The 21,564-nt window shown below is 50.9% G+C and overlaps 1 protein-coding gene across 2 annotated transcripts in view; it reads left to right on the forward strand.

Moving 5' to 3' along the window:
- The window catches only part of CHST6 (carbohydrate sulfotransferase 6), a 25,953-nt gene extending 4,608 nt beyond the window's left edge, over positions 1-21,345 (forward strand). The window contains exons 2-3 of one of the 2 annotated variants that reach the window (XM_058440491.1): positions 11,484-11,558; positions 13,485-21,345. In XM_058440491.1, coding sequence (XP_058296474.1) covers positions 13,501-14,688 — 1,188 coding nt within the window. In that variant the 5' untranslated portion in view covers positions 11,484-11,558; positions 13,485-13,500 and the 3' untranslated portion in view covers positions 14,689-21,345. Of the gene's footprint in view, positions 1-11,480; positions 11,559-13,484 lie in introns of both variants that reach the window. The other variant, XM_032156402.2, reaches the window with a different exon arrangement.
- The last annotated feature ends 219 nt before the right edge of the window (positions 21,346-21,564 follow it).

Here is a 21,564-nt window from a genome sequence, read left to right on the forward strand (position 1 = left end):
CCATTTAATCCAAAGTGCTGAGATTACATGCATGAGCCGCTGCGTCTGGCCCAAAGTTTGTATTTTAAAAGTATACAGTTCACTGGCTTATAGTATATTCAATGTTTTCACATTGAACTTTGTATATATCAGTACTTTATTCCTTTTTATTGCAGAGAATTGTCTGCTGTGTGGTTACACCACATTTCGTTTATCCATTCATCAACTGATAGACATTAGGGATGGCTCCACTTTTTGGCTATTGTGAATAATGCTGCTGTGCAAATTCATGAGCAGGCTTTCTTGTGGGCTTGTATGTTCGGTTCTCTAGGGTGTGTACCCAGGAGTGGATCTGCTGTATCATATGGTCACTCTATTCCACCTTTTGAGAAACCACTGAATTGTTTCTTCAGGAAATGCACCACTTGACATTCCCACTTTATGAGGATCCCCACGTCTCTGTCATCTCACCAACACTTGTAATTATATATTATTTATTATAATTATCTTTTTAAAATTGTGACCTTCATGGTGGATGGAAAGTGACTTGTCATTGTGGTTTAATTTGCATTTCCCCACTGCCTAAAAATGGGCTGGGCGCGGTGGCTCACGCTTGTAATCCCAGCACTTTGGGAGGCCAAGGCGGGCGGATCACAAGGTCAGGAGATCGAGACCAAGGTGAAACCCCGTCTCTACTAAAAATATAAAAAAAATTGGCCGGGTGTGGTGGCGGGCGCCTATAGTCCTAGCCGCTCGGAGAGGCTGAGGCGGGAGAATGGCGTGAACCCGGGAGGCGGAGCTTGCAGTGAGCCGAGATTGCGCCACTGCACTCCAGCCTGGGAGGCTCAAGTGATTCTCCTGCCTCAGCCTCCCAAGTAGCTGGGATTACAGGCATGCGCCACCACGCCTGGCTAATTTTGTATTCTTAGTAAAGACGGGGTTTCTCCATGTCAGTCAGGCTGGTCTCCAACTCCCGACCTTAGGTGATCCTCCAGCCTTGGCCTCCCAAAGCCCTGGGATTACAGGCGTGAGCTACTGTGCCCGGCCTGTTTTTTGAGACAAAGTCTCGCTCTTGTCCCCCAGGCTAGAATGCGATGGCACGACCTTGGCTCACTGCAAACTCTGCCTCCTGGGTTCAAGCGATTCTCCTGCCCGCCCCCTACCCCGCCGAGTAGCTGGGACTACAGGTGCCTACCACCACACCTGGCTAGTTTTTGGTATTTTTAGTAGAGACGGGGTTTCACCATGTTGGCCAGGCTGGTCTCGAACTCCTGACCTCAGGTGATCCACACACCTCGGCCTCCCAAAGTGCTGGAATTACAGGCATGGGCCACTGCACCTGGTCGAGCATCTTTCCATTTGTGTATCTTCTTCAGAGAAACTTCTCTCAAATCCTTTACTCATTTTAATTTTTTTCTTTATTCATTCTTAAATTTACTTATATTTCTTAAATATGCTCATTCTTAAAAAACTAAATAGGATATTTGCCTATTTCGTGTTGATTTGTAAGAGTTCTGGGTACAAGTCCCATTCTGTAGACATGACTTGCAACTGTTTGCTCCCATCTGTGGGTATTCTTTGATACTCGTGTATTTTTAACACCCAGGCAACTGTGTGAAAAATACATGCACATCTAAGAACACACACAGATGGGAGAAATGTATATATGTATGTCAGCTTTGTTACTTCTGTTTTCCACTTGACACTATGTAGCAAAGAGCTCCAAGGTTACCCTGCTAGGCTTCCAACTCTGACTCAGCAGCCACTGTGTGAATTCTTCAGGCAAGTCCCTTTTCCTTTTTCTTTTTTTCTTTTTTTTTTTTTTTTTTTGAGACAGAGTCTTGCTTTGTTGCCCAGGCTGGAGTGCAGTGGCACAATCTCGGCTCACTGCAACCTCCGCCTCCTGTGCTCAAGCGATTCTTCTGCCTCATCTTCACGACTTGCTGGGATTCGACTAGCTGGGATTACAGGCATGCGCCACCACACCTAGCTAATTTTTGTATTTTTAGTACAGATGGGGTTTCGTCATGTTGGCCAGGCTGGTCTCAAACTCCTGACCTCAGGTAATCTACCCGCCTTGGCCTCCCAAAGTGCTGGGATTACAAGCATGAGTCACCGTGCCCCGCCTCCCTTAATTTTTCTACGCCTCACTTTCCTCATCTATAAAATAGGGATGATCATCAGGTCCATGTCATAGGGTTGCTGTGAGGATCAAATCTGAAAATGGATGGGAAAGACTGGGCATGTAGGAAACCCTCATAGATGGTGTTTGCAGGGGTTCCTTGTTCCTGCCCCGTATGAACACTCATCTTCCGTCTTTATGTTTTATGTTTTGTTTTTGGTTTTGTTTTTCTTTGAGACGAAGTTTTGCTCTTGTTGCCCAGGCTGGAGTGCAATGGGGCGATCTAGGCTCACTGCAACCTCTGCCTCCTGGGCTCAAGCGATTCTCCTGCCTCAGCCTCCCAAGTACCTGGGATTACAGACCTCATGTGATCTACCAACCTTGGCCTCCCAAAGTGCTGGGATTACAGGCATGAGCCACCGCGCCTGGCCTGTTTTATGTTTTATGTTCCCTGCTTTATGTTTTGTCTCATTTTCTGTTTTCTTTCTCTCTTCTTTCTTCCTCTTTCTTTCGCTCCTTGTTAGCCTTCCCCCTTCCAAATGCCCAGGGCTCCACTAGAGCAGTTTGGCCCCAGTCGTAGCTCTTGATGCCTCAAGGCCACTGACTCCCCATTGGGTATCTGTTTTTTCCAGCCTTTGGGATTCTTTTTTTTTTTTTTTCTTGTGATGGGGCTTTGCTCTTGTTGCCCAGGCTGGAGTGCAATGGCACATGATCTCTGCTCACTGCAACCTCCAGCTCCCGGACTCAAGCAATTCTTCTGCCTCAGCCTCCGGGGTATCTGGGGTTACAAATAGGCACCTGCCACCACGGCAGCTAATTTTTGTATCTTTAGTAGAGACGGGGTTTCACCAGGTTGGCCAGGCTGGACTCGAACTCCTGACCTCAGGTGATCCACCCGCCTCGGCCTCCCAAAGTGCTGGGATTATAGAGGTGAGCCACCGTGCCCAGGTGGCTTTGGGATTCTTGAACAGGGATGGCCTCCAGCCAACTCTAAACAGAGAAATCTAAACCTGGGATCTATACCTAGTGTTACATTTTGTTCCTTTAGATTCTATGAACAGGGCTGGAACAGGCTGGTAACAAGAAGAGCTGCTGTGTCTTGTTGTTATTTTGGTTTTTGTTTTTGTTTGTTTGTTTGTTTGTTTGAGGCGGAGTGTTACTCTGTTGCCAGGCTAGAGTGCAGTGGCATGATCTGGGCTTACTGCAACCTCCGCCTCCCGGGTTCCAGCGATTCTCCTGCCCCCCCCTCCCGAGTAGCTGGGATTACAGGGGCCCGCCACCACACCTGGGTAATTTTTGTATTTTTTCTTTTTTGGGGGGCAAGGGGGGGACGGAGTCTCGTTCGGTCTGTCGCCCAGGCTGGAGTGCAGTGGCGCGATCTCAGCTCACGGCAAGCTCCGCCTCCAAGAGTCATGCCATTCTCCCACCTTAGCCTCCCGAGTAGCTGGGACTACAGGCGCTCGCCACCACACCAGGCTAATTTTTTGTATTTTTAGTAGAGACAGGGTTTCACCGTGTTAGCCAAGATGATCTCGGTCTCTTGACCTCGTGATCCACCCTCCTGGGCCTCCCAAAGTGCTATGATTACAGGTGTGAGGCACCGCACCTGGCCAAATTTTTGTATTTTTAGTAGAGATGGGGTTTCACCATGTTGGTCAGGCTAGTCCCGAACTCCTGACCTCAGATTAGTCACCTGCCTCGGCCTCCCAAAGTGCTGGTATTTCAGGTGTGAGCCACCACTCCTGGCCTGGAGCTGCTGTGTCGAGGGTAGGCAGAGTTTGGCTGGAAGTGAGTGCTGCCCAGAGAGCCAGGATTCCTGGGCTCCAGCTTGACCCTCCTATGGAAAACGATCCTTGGTCGATGTCTTGCTTTTCCCATTTGCAAATCAGGCAGAACCATAGCTCCTTCCTAGGTCTCTCAGGACAGGCCAAGAAATGGTAAGGGATGTTTAGAAGATCCTGTGGCTTTAAGGTGCTCGGCAGAAAGCCATGTGGGCTATTGGGGAATTCCTCCCTCTGGATGTGGACCACAGAGTATCTGATTGCAATGGCAAGTATTTGTTCATGTCCTCTACTCATTCGTTGTTTGGGACATTCCTTGACATGACTCTTACTGTCTTCTTCAGTCAGGATTCTTTACTTTTTATTTATTTTATGTATTTATTTATTTATTGAGACGGAGTCTTGTTCTCACCCAGGCTGGAGTGCAGTGGCATGATCTCGGCTCACTGCAAGCTCCACCTCCCGGGTTCACGCCATTCTCCTGCCTCAGCCTCTCCGAGTAGCTGGGACTACAGGCGCCCGCCACCACGCCCGGCTAATTTTTTTTTATATTTTTAGTAGAGACGGTGTTTCACCGTGGTCTCGATCTCCTGACCTCGTGATCCGCCCGCCTCGGCCTCCCAAAGTGCTGGGATTACAAGCGTGAGCCACCGCGCCCGGCCCGATTCTTTACTTTTTATTGAAGTATGCCATTCTTCAGAGTACATATAATGAAAGTACTGCTTGGTGAACTTTCACGAACTGAACACACCCATGTAATTAGCACTGTCTGAGAGAAACAAAGCAGGGCCAGCCCCCGGAAGCTCTGTCCCTGCACCCTTCCCACCTCACCCCACCAATGGTTTCACTGTCACTATCTAATCACCACCCTTGGGTGTAAGTGACAGAAACTCATCTCCTAGGGACTTAAGCAGAAGCTGAATGCTTCCCTCAGCTGAGGGGTCCATGGGTAAGCCTTGCATAACTGGATCCAAATGCTTAGATGATGCCGTCAGCTTGCCTGTGAACTTTCTCTGCTGAGATCTCTTCTGTTGTTGACTTTGCACCCAGGCAGTTTCCTCTTCCCTTGTGATCAACAAAACTCCAGAATTGCAGTTGAGCAGATGTCCCATTCCTAGGCCAATAGTTCTGTGTGGGCTGGGGATGCAGGGTCAGTGTGAGCCTGTCTTGGGACACATGACCCTTAGGAGCCGGGAGTGGCGGATCAGCCCCATCTGAGCCACATACACTTTTGAGTGGGTGAGGGTGGTTCCCAGGGAAAAGCCTAGAGACTGTTACCAGAAGGAAAAGTAGGTACTGAGTGGACAGAACCAAGCATGTCCAGCGCACCTGTGCAGTGCCGAGCCTTACACTGGTCACTGGAGAACAGTTGTTCACTTGCAAAAAACCACAATCCAAAGTTCCGGGTTGCTTACAGGCAAGAAGGGAAAGCAAAGTACAATGCAGGGCAGAGTGGGGGCATGCCTTGACAGGTGCAGAGGAGGCGGCTGCAGGAGAGGCTGAAATGCCTCCCGGTGGGAGTCAGGGCTGGGCACTCAGAGCATGGGTGAGGGAGTTGGGAGAGATGGAGCTTGTTTGATGAACACTGATGATTCCCGGCTGTCTGAAGACTGAGATGTGGGAGATAAGGTTGGAAAGCTGAAGGTTACTGAAGAGGAGAATGGCAGGATCAGATGTGTGGTGTAGGCACCTCTGCGGGCAACTGTACGAGATGGACTGAAGGGAGGCCAGATGGGGACTTTGCTAGAATCCAGGAGATAAGGATGCAGCCAGGACCAGCGTGACCCTCCCACGGCTGGATGTCCAGACCATCCACTGGGACACCATCAGGTCCCTTGACCGTCACATAGCCAGATGTGTCTTCATTGTCCTCAACTTGATTGTCAGCTCCACCAGGATCGGGATCCCGAGCCCTGGCTTTCCTGGATGAATCTTTTGCTGATCTTATCTTTTCTCTATTTTCCAACCTTTATCTGTCATTTATGTTTTTTGTTCTACTTTTCACATCTTTTAAATTTTTCTTTCAACCTTTCTAATATCTAATGCTATTAGCCCCAAGGAAAACTAAGAGAAACAAGAAAAAACGGCTGGGCGCGGTGGCTCACGCTTGTAATCCTAACACTTTGGGAGGCCGAGGCGGGTGGATCACGAGGTCAGGAGATCGAGACCACGGTGAAACCCCGTCTCTACTAAAAATACAAAAAATTAGCCGGGCGTGGTGGCGGGCACCTGTAGTCCCAGCTACTCGGAGAGGCTGAGGCAGGAGAATGGCGTGAACCCGGGAGGCGGAGCTTGCAGTGAGCCGAGATAGCGCCACTGCACTCCAGCCTGGGTGAGAGAGCGACCCGCCGTCTCAAAAAAAAAAAAAAAAAAAGAAAAGAAAAAACAAGAAAGGAAATGTACTCTCAGTACTTCAGGTGTGAGCTGTGAGCTTCAACTGCGAGCTGGAGTGTTTTGCTGTGGTTTTAGGTTTTCGATTTTTTTTAAGAAAGAGGGTCACACTCTGTTGCCCAAGCTGGTGAGCAGTAGAACAATATAACTCACTGCAACCTTGAACTCCTGGCCTCAAGAGATCCTCCCACCTCGGCCTCCCACAGTGCTAGGATTACAGGCATAAGCCACTGTGCCTGGCCTCCAGGCATATTTTATCCTTTCTCAAGCTACGTGTAGTATTTTGACAAAAATAAATTTTTTTTAATTTTTTTATTACGCAATTATTTTATTAACTATGAGAGAAGGAAATGAATTGAGTATTTAAAAAAAATTGTTTAGTTAGTTTTTTGAGATGAGGTCTCTCTGTCGCCCAGGCTGGAGTGCAGTGGCACCGTCATTATAAACAATGTCTTGTTTATAAGTTTGGGCAAATTATTTCTCTATTAGCCAGGACACACTTGAGAAGTATTTTTTTCTGGTAGTAATTTGAAGTGCTCCGTTATCCCATTCTTGTGTCTTTTGCATATGTAAACTGCTGCTGATGTCCATGGATACAGCTTGTTGCCCTCCCAGACTGGGCGGCGGGGCAGAGGCGCTCCCCACATCCCAGACGGGGCGGCCGGGCAGAAGCGCTCCTCACATCCCAGACGGGGCGGCCGGGCAGAGGCGCTTCTCACCTCCCAGATGGGGCGGCCGGGCAGAGGTGCTCCTCACATCCCAGAGGATGGGCAGCCAGGCAGAGACGCTCCCCACCTCCCAGAGGGGGCGGCGGCCGGGCAGAGGCTGCATTCCCAGCACCCTGGGAGGCCAAGGCAGGCGGCTGGGAGGCGGAGGCTGCAGCAAGCCGAGACCGCGCCACCGCGCTTCAGCCCGGGCAGCACCGAGCACCGCGTGAGCGAGACTCCGTCTGTAATCCTAGCACCTTGGGAGGCCGAGGCGGGGAGATCACTCGAGGTCAGGAGTTGGAGACCAGCCTGGCCAACATGGCGAAACCCCGCCTCCACCAAAAATACAAAAACCAGCCAGGCGTGGTGGCGCGCGCCTGCATTCCCAGCCACCCGGCAAGCCGAGGCAAGAGAATCACGGGAGCCTGAGGCAGGGAGGCTGCAGCGAGCCGAGACCATGCCACTACACTCCAGCCTGGGCAACAGAGGGAGAGCGTCAAGAAAGAGAGAAAGAGAGAGAGGAGCGAGAGAGAGAGAGAAAGAAAGAGGCCGGGCGCGGTGGCTCAAGCCTGTAATCCCAGGGCTTTGGGAGGACGAGGCGGGTGGATCACGAGGTCAGGAGATGAGACCACCCTGGCTAACATGGTGAAACCCCGTCTCTACTAAAAATACAAAAAATTAGCCGGGCGTGGTGGCGGACGCCTGTAGTCCCAGCTACTTGGGAGGCTGAGGCAGGAGAATGGCGTGAACCCCGGAGGCGGAGTTTGCAGTGAGCTGAGATCCTGCCACTGCACTCCAGCCTGGGCGACAGTGCGAGACTCTGTCTCAAAAAAGAAAGAAAGGGAGGGAGGGAAGGAAGGGAGGGAGGGAGGGAAGGAGGGACAAAAATAAATTTTAAAAACAGTAAATGTCAAAAAAATTCCTGTGACTTAAGAAGGACCACTGCTTAGGGTGCTCCTGGGTACCAAAACAAGAAACAGAGCTTTCTATTCCCTTTATGGCCTCTTGTACTTTTTAGTTCCACCCTCCTCCTGAAAAACATATGATCATTTTCATCGTCATTATCACCATCATCACCATTAATTACTTGTTGGAAATTTAAAGCAGAATTGCCTCTGAGGTTGGAGGGCTGGAGAGGGCATGAGAGATAGGAAACGTCACTTCCTTCTGCCTGACTGGCCTTGTGCTCTGGTGTGGGGCTGTGTCTGCCCAGGGAGTGTGGCCTCTTTTCCTGTCTTCACACATGAAACATGAGCTGGCAGTGCCCTCATCTGTACCTTGAGTTTTCCTGCTGTTGCCCGGGCAGTACACTGCCAATCACTCACTGAAATCTGTCTCCAGGTTCAAAGACCTCTGCCTCACTTCCGACCACCACACCCGGCTAATTTTTGTATTTTTAGTAGAGACGGGGTTTTGCCATGTTGGCCAGGCTGGTCTCGATCTCCTGACCTCTAGTGATCTGCCCGCCTCAGCCTCCCAAAGTGCTGGGATTACAGGTGTGAGCCACCATGTGTGGCTTAGAATTTTATACAATATCTATGTGTTACCTTTTCCGAAAAGTAAACATATAATAAATATGCGCCCCTCATCAAGGGAAGACTTTCGACGGGGAGATAGGCCTTCCAGGATGGGAAAGGGCACTGGACAAAGGCTCAGGACTGCGATACCCACCACAGAGCCCTGCAGTGAGAGTCTGGTTCTTGGATTTAGTTATTTATGTTTGTTTGTTTCTTTATTTATTTACTTTTTTTTTTTTTTTTTTGAGACAGAGTCTCGCTGTCACCCAGGCTGGAGTGCAGTGGCGCGATCTCGGCTCACTGCAGGCTCTGCCCCCCGGGGTTCACACCATTCTCCTGCCTCAGCCTCCTGAGTAGCTGGGACTACAGGTGCGTGCCACCTCGCCTGGCTAATTTTTTGTATTTTTAGTAGAGACGGGGTTTCACCGTGTTAGCCAGGGTGGTCTCGATCTCCTGACCTCGTGATCCACCCGCCTCGGCCTCCCAAAGTGCTGGGATTACAGGCGTGAGCCACCGCGCCCGGCCTATTTATTTACTTTTTGAGTCGGAGTCTCGCTCTGTCACCCAGGCTGGAGTGCAGTGGCGTGATCTTGGCTCACTGCAACCTCTACCTCCCAGATTCAAGCGATTCTCCTGCCTCAGCCTCCCAAGTAGCTGGGACTACAGGCGCCTGCCACCACGCCTGGCTATTTTTGTATTTTTAGTAGAGACGAGGTTTCACCATGTTGGTCAGGCTGATCTGGAATTCCTGACCTTAGGCGATCCACCCGCCTCAGCCTCCCAAAGTGCTGGGTTTACAGGCGTGAGCCACCACACACCCGGCCTATTTATTTATTTATTATTTATTTATTTTTGAGACAGGGTCTCTCTCCGTTGCCCAGGCTGGAGTGCAGTCACACAGTCTCTGCTCACTGCAACCTGTGCCTCATAGACACAAGCAATCCTCCCACCTCGGCCTCCTGAGTAGCTGGGACTACAGGTCCGCGCCACGGCACCAGGCTAATTTTTGTATTTTTAGTAGAGATGGGGTTTGGCCATGTTACCCAGGCTGGTCTTGAGCTTCTGGGCCCAAGCAGTTCACCCGCCTTAGCCTCCCAAAGTGCCGTAATTACAGGCATGAGGTACCGTACCCGGCTGGCTCTTGGATTTAAGCCCCTGCCCTTCCTCCTTCTTACTGGGTATTCACGTGTCTGAGCCCCACTGCTTCAATTAAAACACACAGGGATGGTCATTTCTGCCTCCTAGGGACTTGGGATGATAGCATTTAATCATGAAGACAAAAGTACCTATCACAGGGCCTGCCTGACTTATTCTTCCTAATGTCGAAACCTGGGCCCGAATGTCCACTGTGCTGAATGTAAGGCTCCTATCAGAATGCTCGCAGCTAGGAACTGGTCTTCTGGAGACTGTGGCATAGGATCACTCAACCACCTTCCTAGTTCTTGAGTTTCAGTAATAGGATCTCATAGCAGTTCCTGTAGTGTGTGAGTCACTTAAGAAGACCTCTGGCTTTCCTGGAACACAGGTAACAAACACCTTGGCTTGGGATCAAGATCCTCCCTACCCAGGGAAGGGCTGGGCTGGCCAGGACAACTGTGTTTGGGCCAGAGCAGCAGGGTCCTGCACTCTGCAGGGAGCAATCACAGGTGGGAGAGGCCCACAGCCTGGGATCAGAAGTGCCAGGAGCTTAGGAACAGGAGTCCTGGGGTCCCAGCTTTCTTGCTGTCTCTCCAAGCCTTGAGTCCTTCACCTGAAACATTGACATCATCATGCCCACCTCAGTGCCCGGTGAGTTAAGTCATCCTGTGGACTTGAAGCACCTAGCGCTTGTGATCATTGAAGTCAGAAAACGAGTTCCCTTCTCTTTCAGCGCCCCATTGGCAGGAAGCCAACCATCATCAGCCCACTGGCACTGGAGGAGCGTTGATCATGTGCAGAGCAGATGAGTGGCTACTCTCCCTGTCTTCCAGGTTTTCCCAGAGTGGCTGTGGGATCTGGAGTCGGCTGGTGACAGAGCTGCCGGGCGTCCTCCACCCACACCTGTTGCCTCCTGATGAGGGAAAGAGGCAGAAATGGGATCTGCTCACAAGTTAGACCCTGGTTTCTCTCAGTGTGACCTGGACAGGGGAAGGGGGAAGGCAGGGAGCAAAGGATACAGGAGCAAGGAGAAAACTTCCAGGCCCCTCCCTTCCAAAGTCACCCGGTCTTGAGATCATTGCAGAAGCAACAGGTGCAAAGAGAAGAACACTTTGGGACCTTGGAATGCGGGAGGCTGGCTCAGTGTTCCTTCCATCCTGTGAGACATGTGTGACATTTTTTTTTTTTTTTTTTTTTTTGAGATGGAGTTTCGCCCTTATTGCCCAGGTTGGAGTGCAGTGGCATGATCTCGGCTCACCACAACCTCTGCCTTCTGAGTTCAAGTGATTTTCCTGCCTCAGCCTCCCAAGTACAGGCATGTGCCACCACACCTGGCTAATTTTGTATTTTTAGTAGAGATGGGGTTTCTTCATGTTGGTCAGGCTGGTCTCGAACTCCCAACCTCAGGTGATCCGCCTGCCTCGGCCTCCCAAAGTGCTAGGATTACCGGCATGAACCTCCGTACCCGCTCTTTGTGACATTCTTAAGGTTCACTAAGGGGCTGGTGGTTGGAGGCCAGAGGATGGCCTGTGAGATACTGGGATTGGAAGAGTAGGTGGCCTGTGGGTGTCTCCTCTCTGGGGAGACTCCCCAGGGGGAGGGGTTCCTCCTCTCCAAACAGTAGCTCAGCACAAGGACAGTAACAGTAATGGGGGCATGTGTGTAAGGAATGCTTTCCCAGGCCCTCTCTTCATAGGTGTTTGCAGCAGCATCTCACAACAGCCCTAAGAGGTTAAATGTTGCAAATGCCATTCTACAGAAGTGGAAATCCAGCCTCAGAGAAGTTGTGTCGCTTTTGGGGCTGTCTTCCCCTGTAGAGTGTGACTCCATCGCCCTCCTGCTTTAGCAGGTGCTGAGGAACCTCTAGTCATCTCCCATGGATCTGTGATCAGCGTTGCAGCTCTCCCAGCAGCTCTGGACAGTGGTGAGTCCCCTCAGTTGGCCGGGCCAGTGCTCTGCTCTCACCTCTCTGCTTCTCTGGGTCCATCCCAGCTCCGCCTCAACTGGTCTCCTTGCCAACCCACAGGGCTCCAGGACACCCTCCCTCTGGAGCCCATGCTGCCTACAGCACTTCACCCCCTACCGGTGATGGCAACAATTGGTGTTCTTTGTCCACTTTATTTGTTGGCTCATTTTTTTGTTTTTGAGACAGAGTCTCACTCTATTGCCCAGGCTGGAGTGCAATGGCATAATCTCAGCTCATTGCAACCTCTGCCTCCTGGGTTCAAGTGATTTTCCCGTCTCAGCCTACCAAGTAGCTGAGACTACAGGCATGCACCACCATGCCCAGCTAATTTTTGTATTTTTTTTTGGTAGAGATGGGGGTTTTACCATGTTGGCCAGGTTGGTCTCGAACTCCTGACCTCAGGTGATCTCCCCACCTCAACCTCCCAAATTGCTAGGATTACAGGCATTAGCCACTGTGCCTGGCCTTATTTGCTCATTTTAATATTGTATTGTATGTTTTGAGTCAGAGTCTCACGCTGTCGCCCAAGCTGTAGTGCAGTGACATGATTAAAGCTCACTGCAACCTCAAACTCCTAGGCTCAAGTGGTCCTCCCACCTCAGCCTCCCAAGTAGCAGGGACCACAGGCGCACTCCACCACACCTGGCTTTTCTTTTTTTGTTTTTTTTAATGTTCTGTAGAGACAGGCAGGCTATCCATATGTTGCCCAGGGTGGTCTCAAACTTTTCGCCTCCCACCTCAGCCTCCCAAAGTGCTGGGATTACAGGCTTGAATCATCGCATCCTGCCTATTTGCTTATTTTCTTTTCTTTTTTTTTTTTTGGAATGAAGTTTCACTCTTGTTGCCCAGGCTGGAGTGCAATGGCACGATCTCATCTCACTACATCCTCTGCCTTCCGGGTTCAAGCGATTCTCCTGCCTCAGCCTCCTGAGTAGCTGGGGATTGCAGGTGCCCACTACCATGGCCGGCTAATTTTTGTATACTTAGTAGAGACAAGGTTTCACCATGTTGACCAAGCTGGTCTTGAACTTCTGACCTCAGGTGATCCACCCGCCTCGGCCTCCCAAAGTGCTGGGATTACAGGCGTGAGCCACCACACCCAGCGTCTATTTGCTTATTTTCAATAAGAAAAGTTATTTTCCATAAGAAAAGTTTTACCTGTCTATTTAAAAAAAAATCATACAATGCAGAAGCACACACTGTAGCAAGGGCACTCTTCAGTTAGGGACATTACTACGTGTCCCTCCTGTCCATCCAGGATATTCAAACATGTTCCCATTTTCCAATAATCCACCCAAATCCTGTATTATGTGCTGGTATCATCCCCCTTTTACAGATGGGTAAACTGAGTCACGGGGCGATCCACTATTTGGTTTAAGATCACAGGCTATGTATGTCAGTGTAGTGTGGGAAGTTAAAAAAGGAAAAAGATCAGAGGCTGAGGAGTGGAAGAGCCTCAGGGAGCCCGGCGGTGCGGTGACATCCACCAGAGCGCCCATCAGTTCAACACCCTAAAAGAGTTTCCTAACAGGAATTCTTAAGCAAAAGACAGGAATTCCGTTTGAAATATATTTCCCTCTCCAAATAGACAACGGTAATGTGGGTAGGTAACTAAGAAGGTAGGACTCACATGTAGAAGAAGGTAGGACTCACGTGTAGACAGATTTCCAACCGCATTCTGCATTTGTACTTTTGTTCTCAGCTACGCTGGATCCTGAGTTATGTCTTAAGGCCACATTTCCAGGAGAGCTCCCCACTGAGGCCATCATGTTCATGGGAGGCTCGGGTCTGGTGGTCGAATCTGCTCCCTGCGGGGACTGGGCAGTGGGGTACGGGATGGGCGTGCAGGCTGCAGCCCCTAACCGCTGCGCTCTCCTCCCTAAGGCCCCCAGCAGTCAGCATGTGGCTGCCGCGCGTCTCCAGCACAGCAGTGACTGCGCTCCTCCTGGCGCAGACCTTCCTGCTCCTCTTTCTGGTTTCCCGGCCAGGGCCCTCGTCCCCAGCAGGCGGCGAGGAGCGCGTGCATGTGCTGGTGCTGTCCTCGTGGCGCTCGGGCTCGTCCTTCGTGGGCCAACTCTTCAACCAGCACCCCGACGTCTTCTACCTAATGGAGCCCGCGTGGCACGTGTGGACCACCCTGTCGCAGGGCAGCGCTGCAACGCTGCACATGGCCGTGCGCGACCTGGTGCGCTCCGTCTTCCTGTGCGACATGGACGTGTTTGATGCCTATCTGCCTTGGCGCCGCAACCTGTCCGACCTCTTCCAGTGGGCCGTGAGCCGTGCACTGTGCTCGCCACCCGCCTGCAGTGCCTTTCCCCGAGGCGCCATCAGCAGCGAGGCCGTGTGCAAGCCACTGTGCGCGCGGCAGCCCTTCAGCCTGGCCCGGGAGGCCTGCCGCTCCTACAGCCACGTGGTGCTCAAGGAGGTGCGCTTCTTCAACCTGCAGGTGCTCTACCCGCTGCTCAGCGACCCCGCGCTCAACCTGCGCATCGTGCACCTGGTGCGCGACCCGCGGGCCGTGCTACGGTCCCGGGAGCAGACAGCCAAGGCTCTGGCGCGTGACAACGGCATCGTGCTGGGCACCAACGGCACATGGGTGGAGGCCGACCCCGGCCTGCGCGTGGTGCGCGAGGTGTGCCGTAGCCACGTACGCATCGCCGAGGCTGCCACACTCAAGCCGCCACCCTTTCTGCGCGGCCGCTACCGCCTGGTGCGCTTCGAGGACCTGGCGCGGGAGCCGCTGGCAGAAATCCGTGCGCTCTACGCCTTCACTGGGCTGAGTCTCACGCCACAGCTCGAGGCCTGGATCCATAACATCACCCACGGATCTGGACCTGGTGCGCGCCGCGAAGCCTTCAAGACTTCGTCCAGGAATGCGCTCAACGTCTCCCAGGCCTGGCGCCATGCGCTGCCCTTTGCCAAGATCCGCCGCGTGCAGGAACTGTGCGCTGGTGCCCTGCAGCTGCTGGGCTACCGGCCTGTATACTCTGAGGACGAGCAGCACAACCTCGCTCTTGATCTGGTGCTGCCACGAGGCCTGAACGGCTTCACTTGGGCATCGTCCACTGCCTCGCACCCCCGTCATTAGTGGAGGCCACAGTTGTAGCGGGCGCTAGGCTTGGGAGGAGAGTGCATGGTGCAGAGGGGGCTGGGGCGCACGGAGAAGCAGGTCCCTATATTGACCAAGGAGTTTGTGGTACCCTCCCCCCGAAGTAGGCAAGGACTGCACGTTTCTTTCTTTCTTGATTCTTGGGTTTCCTTTGAGTCCTCTGGAGCTGCCTTCTCATCAGGTGCACTCTTCATGGAAAGTAACTCTTGCCCCGCCTCCTCTGGGCACAGGGTGTGCCTTCAGATAACTTGGCTCCTACTCAAGGGCTTTCTTCCCCTTTAACTCTCTCCTTCTGGGGACACATCCTGCAGCAGCTGAGGGGGTGCCCTAGCACTGGCTGGGAGTGGAGAGGCACTGTGGTGGTATGGCTCCAGAGGTCTGTACATCACATACACATGCACACATGCACACATGGCAAAACTCGGAAGTGAAAGGACTTGTGTGAAATCCCATGGTGAGAAGGAGGATGAAGGGAGGAGAGAGGTTTTGCTCTGGGGCTCCAGTGCGTAGGAGAGGACCTGCCTCCTGGGTGAGAAGGGTCAGATTTTCCCATTTTAGTTGCTTTAGGGAAGAGCAAGCAGAGTCATGACCAGGGACACAGCTGAGAGACAGAGGAGGCTGTGAATGCTGAGACCAAAGCTTATCATCCTGGACAAGCCTGGAAGGAGGCAATAAGTGGGAAAGGTAGGAGGAGAGAAGGCTGGGGAGGGCTGGGCAGCAAGCCAGGCACAGTGAGTGGCAGAGCAAGAGGGGAAAGTAGGATCAGTGCCTGGAAGGCAGGTGTGCCCGTCAGGGGGGAGTGGAACTCATCAGGCTTGCCAAGAGGTTGGAAGGGAAATGGCTGTGGGCCGGAACTGTCTTCCCTTGGTCCTTCTGGGCCAGGCCTTGGAGGAAAGCAGAAGATGATCCCTGCCTGTGAGCCACATCTCCTAGCTCTAGGGGCAAGGGGGCTTAGTAAAGGAATGCTTGATGTGTAGAAGGTTTAGTCCCGAGCTCGAGAAATGAGAGCCAGTAAGTGCCCAGTACATGTTTAAAAGAAAAGCTCACGGAACCTCTGGAAAGGACAGGGAAGTTGAGTTAGCCACATAAATGAACCCAAGTCACATTGGAACACAGAGCTGGTCTGGGAACTGTGTTGGCTGCCACCAGAACTTCTGACCCTGTTACTTGTGAAATGAGGCAGTTTCCCTCACGGTTGCCATCAGCTACCAGGAGGGACGCTGGTGGTCACTAGCTTCTGATCCTTATTCTGGGTGTGGCCACAGATTGGGGGAACCTGGATTGTGGAGTCACATCCGCCCTGCAAAGCAAGCAGGGCAAGGGAGTTCTGGCATTTTTTGCTTTACGCGGAGGGAGAAGAGGCGCATTAGCCTTGAAGATGAAGCTCATTTTAGGTTCCTTCCAGCTTTAGAAGCTTCAGCCAAATGAAACTTGAATCTGTCTCTTGTGACAATAATAGGAAGAAGGTATTTAAAACCCCAGATTTATGAATGTGTACTAAGTGGCTTAGAGAATGTCTTTGTTCTTGTTCAGGTGGTTATAACAAAATACCTTAAGAGTGGGTAACTTGGCTGGATGCAGTGGCTCATGCCTGTAATCCCAGCACTGTGGGAGGCCGAGGTGGGTGAATCACCAGAGGTCAGGCATTCAAGAACAGCCTGGCCAACATGGCGAAGCCCCTCCTCTACTAAAAATACAAAATTAGCGAGGCGTGGTGGCACATACCTGTAATCCCAGCTACTCGGGAAGCTGAGGCAGGAGAATCGCTTGAACCCAGGAGGCGGAGGTTGCAGTGAGCCAAGATCATGCCATTGCACTCCAGCCTGGGTGACAGAGCAAGACTCCATCTCAAAAAAAAAAAAAAAAAAGACCGGGTTACTTATAAACAAATGTTTTTCTCACGAGTCTGGAGACTGGGAAGTCCAAGATCAAGCCACCAGTGTTTTCTGATGAGGGCCCACTTTTTCACAGACAGTGCCTTCTAGCTGTGTCCTCTTATGGTAGAAGATGGGAGGCAGCTCTCCAGGGCCATTTTTGGTTGTTTGTTTGAGATGGAGTCTGGCTCTTTCACCCAGGCTGGAGTGCAGTGGCACAATCTCGGCTCACTGCAACCTCCGCCTCTCTCTGCCTCCTGGGTTCAAGCAATTCTCCTGCCTCAGCCTCCTGAAGAGCTGGGACTACAGGGATGCACCACCATGCCCAGCTAATTTTTGTATTTTTGTAGACACTGGGTTTCACAATATTGGCCAGGTTGGTCTCAAACTCCTGACCTCAAGTGATCTGCCCACCTCAGCCTCCCAAAGTGCTGGAATTACAGGCATGAGCCACTGTACCCAGTCTCCAGGGCCTTTTAAAGAATGTCACTAATCCCATTCTTGAGGTCTCCACCCTCATTTTCTAATCACCTCCCAAAGGCTCCACCTCCCTACACCATCATATTGTGGGTTAAGATGTCAACCACAAGCCAGGCGTTGTGGCTCATGCCTGTAATCCCAGCATTTTGGAAGGCTGAGGCAGGTGGATCACTTGAGGTCAGGAGTTTGAGACCAGCCTGGCAGCATGGTGAAACTCCATCTCTACTAAAAATAAAAAAAATTAGTCGGGTGTGGTGGTGCACACCTCTAATTCCAGCTACTCAGGAGACTGAGGCAGGAGAATCCCTTGAATCCAGGAGGCGGAGAGTGCAGTGAGCCGAGATAATGCCACTGCACTCCAGCCTGGACAACAGAGCAAGAGTCCATCTCATGCCCAGCCAGCATCCCCAACAAGCTTCATTTGCCCATGTTTAGGTCACAAGTTTTATTGATGGCTGCAATTAATGGCCTCTTTGTATCCAAGTCCTTTGCTGTATGACCCATCCATTCTCCCCTGACTCCCAAGGTGTCAGGACATGCTTGACTGGCTCCTGAATTTGCTCTCTGCACGTGGGCAGTACAGTCAAGCCTCACAGTGAACCCAGGTCAGCTTTCAGGACAAAGAAAGTGGCCTGGCTGACTAGGCACAGTAAAGCCAAGGCTGGGTAGGTACATACTTGTGCTGATCACGTATGTCTTATATCTCTGTGAGAGTGCAGTCCCAATAGGAAGGTTTAATCCCTGGGGACTGCCCAATGCTGTGACAGGGCACAGAGCTCTGGGTTGCTGTGGGGGTGACTGCATTGACCACTGTTAGTGGTTTGCTGTATTGACACTCTGGGCTATGTAACCATGGCTCCTGCCATCAAGAAGTGGAGTCTGTTTCTCCACCTCTGAATCCAGCCTGGTCCTGTGACTTGCTTTGTCCTGTAGACAAGTGTAGTGCAACTTCCTGTGAGCCAGTTTCAAGCATAGGCCTTGGAGGCAAAACTTTACCTCCACCTGTCTTAGGTTTTCAGCTGGGGCTCTGCTATGGTTTGATTGTGTCTCCCAAAGTTGGAATCTTGAGCCCCAGTGTTGTGAGGTGGGGCTTAATAAAAAGTAATTAGGCCATGCGGGTTATGCCCTTGTGAATGGGTAGATAACATTATTTCTGGGCCCAGGCGTGGTAGCTCATGTCTGTAATCCCAGCATTTTGGGAGGTTGAGGTGTGCAGATTACTTGAGGTCAGGAGTTTGAGACCAGCCTGGCCAACAAGGTAAAACACCATTTCTACTCAAAATACAAAAATTAGCCAGGTGTGGTGGCTCATGCCTCTAATGCCAGCTACTTGGGAGGCTGAGACAGGAGAATCACTTGAACCCAGGAGGCAGAGATTGCAGTGAGCTGAGATTGCACCACTGTACTCCAGCCTGGGCAACAAAGCAAGACTCTGTCTTAAAAAAAAAAACTCCATTATTTCAGGAGTGAGTTGGTTATCCTGAGAGTGGTGCCTTTTAAATGAAGGAGTTCATTCTTTCTGTGTCTTTCTCTCGCCCTCACTTTGCCCTTCTGCCATATGATGTCTTCCATCGTGCTAGGACACAGCAAGAAGGCTCTCGCTAGATGCTGGCTCCTTGATCTTGGGCTTCCCAGCCTCCAGAACTGTAAGCCAATACACTTCTATTTATTATATATATACCCTTGCTGGGTTCAGTGGCTCACGCCTGTAATCCCAATACTTTGCAAGGGTGAGGCAGAAGGATCACTTGAGACCAGGCATTCAAGACCAGTCTGGGCAACATAGTGAGACCCCATCTCTACAAAGTTAAAAATATTAGCAGGGCATGGTGTCGTGCATCTGTAGTCCTAGCTACTTGGGAGGCTGAGTTGGGAGGATTGCTTGACCCCAGGAGGTTGAGGCTACATCGAACCATGATCATGCCAGTGCACTCCAGCCTGGGTGACAGAGCAAGACACCTATCTCAAATGACCCCATCTGAGGTATTGTTATAGCAAAACAGAACAGATTAAGAGAGACTTTTTAATGAAAAGACAGATGCACAAAGAAAAACAATGTTTTTGTTTTTTTGAGGCAGAGTCTTGCTCTCATCCCCCAGGCTGGAGTGCAGTGGCACCATCTTGGCTCACTGCAACCTCCGCCTCCCAGTTTCAAGCGATTCTCCTGCCTCAGCCTCCCGGGTAGCTGGGATTACAGGTGTACACCACCACGCCCGGCTAATTTTTTTGTATTTTTAGTAGAGATGGGGTTTCACCATGTCGATCAGGCTGGGCTGGAACTCCTGACCTCAGGTGATCCACCTGCCTTGGCCTCCCAAAGTGCTAGGATTACAGGCTTGAGCCACTGCACCTGGTGAAAAATTTGTTAACACAGGCAGTCAACATCACTCAGGATAAGCCTCAATGAAAAGTAACAAAGTGATGGCTTGGAACACTGTCTTACACAGCATTTTTAAAAAAGACAATACATTTTTAGAGATATGACGACCAAGGACAACAATTTTAGGCTTCCAAAGGTGTTAAACTATGGGATGGTAAATATCCAAGACGAAGCTGATGCAACAGGATTTGTCTGCGGCAGCCTCTGGTACCGCCTCTGAGTTAAGGGTTGTCTCCAGTGATGGAGAATTTATATTGTGCCTTTAGGCAGAAAAGGGGAGGGAAACCTGAGCTTTTCCTGCACTTTCTACTTCTTAATTGCCTTCAGCTGAAAATCTTTTTTTATGTGAAAAAGGCATAATCTGAGCTGACGCCTGTGCTTTCCTCCACCTGAAAAGAACCTGCGTGCTGCTCCTTTGCTTCGGACCACCACCTCTGCCCGGGAGAAAGCCCAGGCCAGCCTGCTGGACAAGCAGGGACCGTGAGAAGGAGAGTTCAGGTGTCCCAATCCAGGCCATCTTAGACCAGCCAGCCCCTCATGAGCCCCAGCTGATCAGCACGCAGCCATTTTGGCTACCTTCTGCTGGCCAAAGGGAGTCCAAGGGTTCACCCAGATTCAGAGGTGGGGAAACTGAGTCCACCACTTGAGAAGAGTAGCTATAGAGACATATGAGCGAGACCAGCTGAGCCCAGCACTGCGGCCAAGTCGAAGACTTTAGGAGCAATAAAAGTGCTTATTGTGTTTCAGTCATTTGAGTCTTGTGGTGGTTTGTTATGTAGCATTGCCTAACCAATACACTTGAGAACGGAGGGCTCCTGGCACCTGCAGCTTCCAATTTCCACCAGGGTCCAGGCCCCCTCCCTGCTGGTAGGGCTGTAATTAGTCTCTCCCCTTACCTGTAGGCCCTGTCATGCAGCTGGAAGTGTCTAGGCCCAGCAGTCACCCACAATTAGGGGCAGGCATGCTTGCTGCCTCTGCTGTGGCTATGGGATCTCAGGAGGGGCAATGAAAGCACTAGATGGGCTTATGGGTTCATAGGAACAGTGTTGCCTGGAATAGGTCAGAGAACCCACCCACTATCAAGAGGCTGTTGGGGAATCAGTGGTGGGCCTTATTTTTGTTATTTTGCAATCAAGAAGATGTATTATCCACATCAACACTGTGTCAACTCCTCATGGCCACCACAGACCCTGTGTCCCCTAGCTTTGCCTTTGATGTGCCTTTGTCACCCACTCCTACAGACCGCGTCCCCCACTGCCACAACTGCCCCATCACCTCTACAGGGTTAAATCAATTGTTTTAATTTTTGCCTACCTGATGGGTGAAAAATGTTACTTGATGTTTCAATCTGCACTTCTTTAATTCCGGGGGCAGCTGAACATCTTTTCATGCTTATTAATCAACTGTATTCCTTTTTTATTGTTCAAGGCCTTTGCCCATGTTGCTGTTGACTTACTGCAGCCTCTTTGAGTATGCTTTGTTATTTTTGTTGTGCAAATGGTTTCTCCTAGCTTGTCAACTGTTTTTTTGTTGTTGTTTTGTTTTGTTAACTTTATGGCATTTTCCCCTCAGCCTTCTTAAAAAAAAGAAGCTTCATTGAGCTATAATTGATATACAACATCACGTAAAGTGTAAAGTTTCATTAAACATTTGTATATACCTGTGAAATCAAATCACCACCTCATCACAATCAAATTCCAAAAAGTTTCACCTAGTTTATCATATTGTTGGATGTGAATCCTTTCCTTATGGCCAGTGGATTTTGTGTCTTGTTCAAACGACTTTGTCCTCCTATAGTGATAAAAATGGTCTTCACGCTTGCTTCCAGTAGTTGAGTAGTCTAGTGTTTTACACTTGGATCTAAGTTGCATGGAATATTCCTGATCGGTGCGAGTCATCAGTTCTCCCAGCGCCCTCTACTGAATGATCTCGCTCATCACACACTCAAACCACCATGGGCTGGAATCCGTCCCTCACCCACAGGCCCACTCCACACCAGTGGATCAGGCAAGCAATTTCTTTAGGTCAAATGACCCCTATGCTGAGGTCCAGTGGGTTATCCTCCCTACCTTCACAAGTTAATGGATTTAGATTTAAGCACCACCTTACCCCAGCAGATTC

The sequence above is a fragment of the Hylobates moloch genome, unplaced genomic scaffold (assembly GCF_009828535.3).
Source record: "Hylobates moloch isolate HMO894 unplaced genomic scaffold, HMol_V3 SCAFFOLD_6, whole genome shotgun sequence".
In the NCBI taxonomy this organism is placed as follows: Eukaryota; Metazoa; Chordata; class Mammalia; order Primates; family Hylobatidae; genus Hylobates; species Hylobates moloch.